The sequence below is a fragment of the Nicotiana tabacum genome, chromosome 7, assembly GCF_000715075.1.
Source record: "Nicotiana tabacum cultivar K326 chromosome 7, ASM71507v2, whole genome shotgun sequence".
In the NCBI taxonomy this organism is placed as follows: Eukaryota; Viridiplantae; Streptophyta; class Magnoliopsida; order Solanales; family Solanaceae; genus Nicotiana; species Nicotiana tabacum.
This window is the reverse complement of record NC_134086.1, coordinates 42,576,405-42,585,557: the sequence shown is the minus strand read 5'-3', so window position 1 is coordinate 42,585,557 and position 9,153 is coordinate 42,576,405. Positions and strand designations below refer to the sequence as shown.

The window sequence follows — 9,153 nt, the reverse complement described above, 5'->3', positions numbered from 1 at the left end:
ATAAGTTTTAAAGAGTCAATTTGTGATAAGAGTTATAGAGTGCAAATAAGGAGTATATATTTTGTGAGATCTAAGATCTGTGTCCACTTGACAAGATAGAGCGTCGGGTTTTGAGCTACATGCACCCTTTCCATATTTGGTAGTACTCCGTATTATTTTTATTACTTTTAATGGCATATTAATTCCCCAAGTATGATGAACGTCTATAGGCCACTTGACAAGATGACATTTTTACTTTGTTTAAATTTTGGGTTTTGAGCAATAAATCCATCATTTTCTTTTATCCTCTGAGACCCGCCACCCACTACTTTCTTCTCTGTTCTCCTTCTTGAGCTGTTGTGGTGGTGGTGGGGTGTAAGTATTTTTTTCTCTGCAAAACAAAATGGGAGGTTCTTGCAGTGAACGCCTTGATTTTGGCAAAATGGGTTATGGGTAATCTCTCTTTTTGTTATACAATTTGCATAACTCATGTTTATTTTGTAAATATTTCAACTTTAGACTTGTTGGTCTTTATCTTTGTTTCTGTTTATCAGAAGGTGGGATGATTTGATATTCCTGTGTTTACCCCATAAAGATTGCTGCTTTCTTTCTTTTCTTGAACTGTTTGATTACTGGAATTTATGTTTTGAGGTGATCTGATTTATAACTATGTGTGTGTCAGTGTGTCTAACTCTTTCAGATGCTGAAGTAAAAGTTGATTTAATGGGTAACTTGAATCTTTATTTTGTGTAAATTTATCTGTACGTGAATCGGATGGAGATTGTTTACCCTGAAATCGGATAACAATTAAATTTGTATGCGGTTTTAAGAATATGTGGATTGATTCGACTCAAATAATCAAGAATATTAGATAAACGAGTTAAAGACAAAATCAATTATCAAACCAGTTGTAATGTTACGTCCTAGTCTGAGCCTAGGTTGAACAATAGTTTGCCCTCGATCGGACCCTTAGTTCGAACCCAATCGTTAATAAATTTAATTGTTATCCGATTTAAGGGTAAACAGAGACATTCTTAGTGTGCATTTTATCTTTGTGTTTCAAGATTGAAACTTCATCTCTCGCTGTTTCAATTTATGTAAAACTATTTCCTTAGTAGTTGTTACAAAAAGAATGACACATTTTTATATTTGAAAAATGATTTAACTTTGAATTTCTCATTTTACCATTAATATGAGAAGCTTTTATACAATGATATGCTAATGTTATAACATGTTTAAAACCACAAGTTTTAGAAGTCTAGCCATAGAGATGATATGGCATCTTATGTTTAAGATCACAAGTTTTTAAAGTCTTTCTTTTTTCTTCTTCCTAAAACTACATGCGAGTCAAACTACGTCATATAATTAGAATGAAGGGAGTAAGTGTTTGATTGAGGTTCCTAATATTGAGTTGCACTAATATTTGTTTCCATCTTAGTATACGGATCTTCAATCTCGAGTTTTAGCCTTTATATTTTTTTCTTACAGTCCTAATTGTTCTTACTAACTGATTTTGGATTTGTGATAGATGCAAGCACTATAGGAGAAGATGTAAAATTAGAGCCCCTTGCTGCAATGAGGTCTTTGACTGCCGCCATTGTCACAATGAAGCCACTGTAACTTTGATTCACCAATCTGTTGAACTTACTTGATGTTTGACTAATACATTCTCCGTCTCATGGAAGTTAATCATGTTTTCTCCGTGTTTGTTTCAATAGAGCATGTTGCGTATTATTTTTGATCGGCATGAACTAGTTCGACAGGATGTCACACAGGTTGTATCTCTGCTATTTCCATTGCGAGTTATTCATCTGTTACACTTAATTCTTGAAGAATTGTTATGATATGAGGTATGTTTTCTTTGGGTGCTTCAGGTCATCTGCTCGGTCTGTGATACAGAACAGCCAGTACGTGTCTTTTTGACTTGAATTCATGCCTCTTTCTCTGTTTCGTATTACTGGAGTTGATGCTAAAATGTCTTTTTCTATTTCAATCCAGGTTGCTCGTGTTTGTACAAATTGTGGTGTCAATATGGGAGAATATTTTTGTGAAGTGTGCAAATTCTATGATGATGATGTAATGTACTCTGCCTTCTATTAAAATGCAACTAACTCTTTTACTTTTAAATAAGGCAGTCCCATAATTATTTTGGGCTTTAGACCCTTTTAGACATTAATTTCCAAGGTACTTATTTCCGACTCCCCTGTTACAGATAGACAAAGGGCAGTTCCATTGTGATGATTGTGGAATCTGCAGGTTAGTGTACAACATATCGCAGTGCATTTGTTACTTTTTGGTGGTAAAAGTATCTTCTGCTTTGGAAGTTCCCGGTCTGACATGTATTCTTTGCACAGAGTTGGTGGTCGCGAGAACTTCTTTCATTGCAAGAAGTGTGGTACATACGCATCACAATTTCCTATCATTATGATTCGAGGCTTTGTAGAAAATTCTGTTTTCTTTTTCTCATATGTTTCTTTAATATGTTTTGTGATTCTTTACCTTGGAAGTATACATGCTGAAATGTACCATGGTTAATGTTAAGATTTTATTTACACCGTAGAGGCATAAATGTTGTTGTAAGTGATTCTGCCTGGATATTACTGTAATACAAATTACATTTATATATCTCTTCAATTTTATTTGTTTTTTTTCCCTTCAAACAATGGAATGTAGGAGTGTCCTCAATGTTTCCAGAGTTCTGGTTGTGCAACTATGTTTTGATGCTTTATTTAAGTGTGCTTATTGAAAATACCAGTTGTGACCAAGCTTTTGCTTTCTTATATCTACTGTCTAATTAATTGATTGGATAATGCAAATAGAGAATCTACAGTTCTTACTGTTTAAAGCTTTTCAATTTCATTTCTGTTGCTCATTTAGAGAAGTTGCAAATTGTATGGTGATATCGCTGTCTTCTTTGTGATTTTGTGTTGCATACAGTGGGCACTCACATAATGTTGTGGCTTCTTCATTCCTGTTGTTTGGTACATTTGCTTCTTCACCTACTTATCGCTTTCACTCTACAGGCTCTTGTTATTCAGTTAGTCTGCGTAATAACCACTCGTGCGTGGAGAACTCCATGCGGCATCATTGTCCCATTTGTTATGAGGTATGTTACGTAATTGCTGTGGATCCTGCCTTTAAATGTTCTTGTCATTCATAATGCTCTAATTCTTTTATTGCAGTTTCTCTTTGATTCTCTGAAAGACACTAGTGTAATGAAATGTGGGCACACAATGCACGCTGAGTGCTACCACGAGATGATAAAGCGTGACAAGTAATCACTTTGTATTTATCTATTTATGCTGTCTTTTGAGTCTCCATTGGGTGGAAGGAGAAGTTGTACATTTACTGACTTCCATTTTTCTTAACTCAGATACTGCTGCCCAATATGTTCTAGATCAATTATTGACATGTCCAAAGCTTGGAAAAGAATGGATGAGGAGGTAGGTTAAAATTTTAATCTTCGCGAAATTGGTCCACGTCCAATTTCATCAGAGTGCATCTTATCATAGGAATTGCTTGCATGCTTAGTGAACTTTTTCACAGCTGATTTCTGTTTTAAGCATATTCTAGAACTTCTTCTGTTTTTAAAGAGTCGGACCTCAGAACAGGTAGAGCATTACCACTTGCAAGTTTAACTATATGATCCAAGTCCCATTTCTTGAATCTTGATCGGTCCCAAACACTTGGGATTGTCCAATTTCTTGAGGATGCATAATCTTTTCACCAAAAATTGTGTGTATGCATAATGACTTGAGAACAGGTTAAGCATTGGTACATAGATATTTGGAGGACTATAAGACCTTTTTGCTCCCCTTTTTTCAATAAATATATGTCAAGTCCACATCTGAATTCACAAATCTGCTGGCAGTTTTAAGGTTTTGGTTATGATTCCTTTACTTCTTAAGTTGGTCATGCTGTATGCTTAATTCTTTTGCAATGTCAGTTTAAGGACTCTGGAAAATGAAAGGACTTATGGCATGGCTTTGTTTGTTTAATTTTTGGTTGGTGGGGTCGGCGGTCAGGTGTTAAGGTTTCTCTAATCTATATTTCCAAGAGTGCCGCTTATCTTGCTAGCTGTACTCTGTCCTGCCTTAAAAGTAAAGTTTCTTCTTTTCAGATTGAAGAGACAATCATGCCCGAAGATCTCAGATATAAGAAGGTACTTCCTTTTTCTTGACCCCATATTTTTGACATGTAGTTGTTTTGGCTTTTAATTACTGAGGGCCCCCAAATCGGGTTCGGTGTTTAATGTTCCATAGTGCCGTAATGCATGTAAAAGTCCATGCTATTCAGTAGAGGAGTTAGCTCTTCGACAACGAGTATGGCTGAACCCAGTAGCTTTGGTCCAAACTCTTGTTTATTAAAATCTATTGAACATGTACAAATTATTAATTAAGAACCGAGAACTAGAATCTTGAACCCATAAGCTTCAAATCCTGGCTCTGCCACTGATGCTATTGGTCTTCATTTACATGATGAACTACCTATGGTTTCTCTTAACTCACTAACTTGTTTACTTGCAGGTTTGGATTCTGTGTAATGACTGTAATGACACAACTGAAGTATTCTTCCACATCATCGGGCAAAAATGCAGACACTGTCAATCATACAACACTCGTATGATTTCACCTCCTGTTCTTCCCCAATAACAACTATCTAATCCGGAAAAAAAATGATTGTTTGAGCTGTGGAACCAAGTGCTGTGGTCTCATCTTCCTTATCACTAATTGTTTTGTGCCATTTCTGTATGATTCATCGCCATTGCAATATCATAACTCAACTTCACTTGCAAGCATTTGTGACATGATTCTTTCTCCAAAGATGTGAGAGTAAAACCCAACTGATTTGATTCTGGACTATGTATACCATGTACACATACATTGCTATAACATTTCAAGGGACTGCTTTTGACCTTCAAATATGAAAATGTTACACATTTTAATATTTGTGTGTTAATACTGTGGATCTGATTCATCAGGTTGGTATTCCTACTGCAATATGGACGTCTTTTTTTTTCGCTGAAGAAATATGGATGTTGATATCTTGTCATTCCAGTCTAAATCAATTGAATCTGCTCAAAATGTGAACAATCAAAAGGACAATCATTTTCTGCTACCCAATTTATATTTCATTCTTGGGTACTATGGGCTCAAGAAGAGTACCAACTTAAACTGCAACCTTGTAAGTACTCCAGAAGTATCTGAAGTAAAAAAAAAAAATAAAAAAATAAAATTGGGGGCAGTCCGGTGCACAAAGTATCTTGCATTCATGCAGGGTCCGGGGAAGGACTGCACCCCAAGGGAGTGTGATGTAGGCAGCGTATCCTAATGCAAGCATCAGTGACTGAGGTCACACAGAAACAACTTGACCGTTCCTCCAAAGCTCCCCTTCCAGAAGTATCTGAAAGTATAGTAAAATTTTGCAAGATTTTGAAAAACTTTCCAACTTAATGATTTGGTAACATCTGAATTCTATGGTATTAGAGTTATGGTTACCAAGCTCACTAGTTCCAATTGGCAGTTCTCTTAGCAATAAGATCACGTCGAGTTGACTCTTAAATTAATCATTTAGAGTATAAATTTTACATAATATGAGCTTCTACATGCAGAGATTATATGGCTTGCTGTGAAACTAGGGAAGGAAAAGAAATATTTTTGTTTTCAGATAAGAAAAAAAACATCCACATTTTTAATCTCTTGACAAGTTGATTTCTATTTTCGTCTTCATTTCTCCAACAAAAAAACAAAGACAAAATTTGATTTTCTCACTTTTTATTTTCTCTTACCTTACCTAGTTTAATCCAATTATAACCTAAGGTAAAGTAAGTTGCTTGACTCTAATCCTAGTGCTGAAATCACATCTCTAAGGTTTCTTGAAAATGATAAAAATGCACCACATTTAGGAAAGACGATAACCTTAGGTTATAAATTTCTTATAAAGCAGTCTTTCCATTTGATACGAAGGATAAGAGAAAGGAGTACCACTGCACTCATTAATATTTCGTGACAATATTGATATGCACTTTACATACGTATACACTCGTCACTATTTCGTGACAATATTGATATGCACTTTACATACATATGTATGTATACATACGTATTGTACATGTATATACGTTACATATGTACATGCATATACACTACATGCATTACACACATGATGTTGGGCAAGCAAGTGGTAATAAAAAATTTAAGCTTGATCTTTGTTCTCTTTTTAATTTTCAAAGGTTGATCTAGCTGAGTTGGTTACTGGTTTCTCACTAAATATCAAAATGTAGTCAATTTGCACACGATCTCCTTAATAAGATCCTTAATTTCTCCACAAAGATGGTAAATTTGTTGATTTACACATTCCTACTCTGATACTTAGACTTTATTATGTAATCTTATCATGCTTCTGTTTTTGGTAAGTTGTTATGACTTCTCCATAAAATACCACAAGGTGCATTTGTATAAAAACAAACACCAATTAAGTTCTTTCCTTTTCCTCTTTGGTAGGCCTAACTACTAGCAATGAGATCACTTCATTGCTTCCTCTGTCTATAAAACATCTAAAACTAAAGTAATTTTACACAAAGAAGAAAAGAGAGAAGAAAAACTTGAGAGCTTTTTTCCAATGGAGATAATACAAGATACTAATACTACATCTCTTAAGGTTCTAATGGTTCCATGGTTAGCTAATGGCCAGTGGCGGACCCAGGATTTTTATCAAGCGGGTTCAAAAAAAAAACATTAGAGGTCATATGTGAATAACTAGTTTCAAACTCAGGACCATGTGTAAAATTTGAACCCCTTTACCAACAGGCTAGACATTTTACTTGTTTCAAGTGGGTTCAAAAAAAAACATTAAAGGTCATATGTGAATAACTAGTTTCAAACTCAGGACCATGTGTAAAATTTGAACCCCTTTACCAACAGGCTAGGCATTTTACTTGTTTCAAGTGGGTTCAAAATTATATTTATACCTTTACTTGTCTGAAAACAGCAAAAATATACCTATATATACAGTGTTATTTTTCGATGAAGCGGGTTCATATGAACCCACTTGACTCCACGTGGGTCCGCCCCTTCTCATGGCCATGTAATTCCTTATTTAGAACTAGCCAAGAAACTCTCCAAAACCAATCTTTTCTTCATATACTTTTGTTCAACACCTATTATTCTCAATTCTATCAATCAAGAAAATCTACCAAAAAACATCCAACTAATAGAATTCCCTTTACCATCATCAACACAACTTCCTAGCTATAACCACACCACCAATGGCCTACCAAAAAACCTCCTCTCAACATTAATCCAAACTTTTGGAGAAGCTAGTTCAACCTTTGGCAAAATTCTTGATTCCCTCAATCCTGACTTGCTTATTTTTGATGGTTTTCAACCATGGGCACCACAACTTGCTTCTTCAAGAAATATTCCTGCTATTCATTTCCTCATAGTTGGCTCGGCTTCTATATCTTTCCTCTATCACCATTATTTGTATGTTGGCACAAGAAACTTTCCATTCTCAGGAATTTTCCTTAAGGATTATGAGGCAAAACAACTCCAACTCGCCGCGAAAATGAACAACTCGCTAGGACCAAATGTTGCTTTCAATGGGGTGGAAAAATCCCATGATATTATTTTGATCAATACTTGTAATGAAATTGAGGGGAAGTATGTGGATTATCTCTCAACTTTAAGCAAGAAAGAAGTCATACCTGTCGGTCCACTTATTCGTGAAATGAAAATAACTATGGAAAATGAGGGAAATGACTCCAAGATTATAACATGGCTAGACAAGAAGGATGAGTCCTCATGTGTTTATGTTTCATTTGGAAGTGAATATTTCTTGTCCAAAGAGGAAATTGAAGAAATAGCTCATAGTTTAGAGCTAAGTGAGCTGAACTTCATATGGGTACTTAGGTTTCCATTAGGTGAAGAAACTAACATTGAAAATGTGCTACCAAAAGGTTTTCTTGATAGAGTTAAAGAAAAAGGTGTCATTGTGGAAAAATGGGCACCTCAAGCAAGAATTCTTGAGCATACAAGTGTTGGGGGATTTTTGTGTCATTGCGGATGGAATTCTATACTAGAAAGTTTACATTTTGGAGTTCCTCTTATAACCATGCCTATGCACCTTGATCAACATACTCATTCAAGAATGGCGGTCGAGCTAGGAACAACTATGGAGGTTGTGAGAGATGAAAATGGGAAACTGAATAGAGAAGAGACAGCAAAAGTGATAAGAAATGTGGTGATGGAGAAGAATGGTGGAGAAAGTGTGAAGGCAAAGGTAAGAGAATTGAGGAACAAGATAAGAGAGAAAGGAGAAGAAGAGTTTGATCAAGTGGTTACGAGGTTACTGCACCTTTGTACCAACAATAAGCAATATGAACACAAGATGACATAAAAGAAGAGTGCAGAGTGGAGTGAATTTGTTTTTTTTTTTTTTTTTGAATTGAAATGCACTTTTCTTTTTGTTCTGGAAATTTGTGGTGCTTTTCTATCTTAAAATAAAAAAGAGATTCTATTAATATTGCAGCTACACTCTCTTACTTATTTCACATTGTGGCCTATATTGTCTTCATGATAAGAGTCCATTTTCCTCCTAAATTAAGTTTATCCAATTCAAGTTCAAGACTGGTTATGCTATGTTCATCGGGGTTAGGTTCATCACCCAAACTGAAAATTAAAGAAATTGGCGGTGAAAGACCATCTCACCAATTTTTCTAAGTTTTTCATGGTTGGAAGTGGAGGCGCTCTATCAGCAAAGCAACATTATCTCATCTTATCGCTCTTACTTAATTTTAACTTTACAAGGGTTAATTCATCTAATTTTGAAGTGATATAAAATGTGATTTAATTGGTCGTAACAGTAAGAAATTACATTCAAAGAGATTTTAGTTTCAGAGGTACTACCAGCAAAAAATTGCTTAAAAGATGTTGATATAATGTTTAATACAATTGATATTCGAAAATGAGTTTTTTTTTTTTTTTTTTTTGTCGAAAATGAATGGGGAACTTGTATTTACTACGCAAGTTGGGCTATGCTTATCAAATTCCTTAGGCATATATACAAAGTTATAGATTCACAGAATTTCGTTTGGCTTGAGCATATGCATTTGTTTTTGTGTTCTCTTTTCAATTCGGTTTGCAAATTTAATTCACATTGCATATCCTTTCTTTG

At 35.0% G+C, this 9,153-nt stretch overlaps 2 protein-coding genes across 3 annotated transcripts; both read left to right on the top strand.

Annotated features, from left to right (window-relative positions):
• LOC107777488 (E3 ubiquitin-protein ligase MIEL1) lies at positions 1-4,924 on the top strand. 2 transcript variants are annotated; one of them, XM_016597523.2, is made up of 12 exons: positions 1-139; positions 1,508-1,595; positions 1,698-1,754; positions 1,854-1,886; positions 1,978-2,055; positions 2,192-2,235; positions 2,334-2,374; positions 3,003-3,085; positions 3,162-3,253; positions 3,353-3,422; positions 4,100-4,141; positions 4,506-4,924. In XM_016597523.2, the coding sequence occupies exons 3-12, from the start codon at positions 1,701-1,703 to the stop codon at positions 4,629-4,631; spliced, it is 663 nt and encodes a 220-aa protein (XP_016453009.1). In that variant the 5' UTR covers positions 1-139; positions 1,508-1,595; positions 1,698-1,700; the 3' UTR covers positions 4,632-4,924. The 2 variants fall into 2 exon arrangements, with proteins under 2 accessions (XP_016453009.1, XP_016453007.1); XM_016597521.2 differs by lacking the exon at positions 1-139 and adding an exon at positions 166-432.
• A 2,485-nt stretch (positions 4,925-7,409) lies between these two features.
• LOC107777490 (mogroside IIIx synthase-like) lies at positions 7,410-8,390 on the top strand. The gene has a single exon (XM_016597525.2). It carries the CDS (start codon positions 7,546-7,548, stop codon positions 8,374-8,376), a length of 831 nt encoding a protein of 276 aa, XP_016453011.2. The 5' UTR covers positions 7,410-7,545; the 3' UTR covers positions 8,377-8,390.
• Positions 8,391-9,153: the final 763 nt, after the last annotated feature.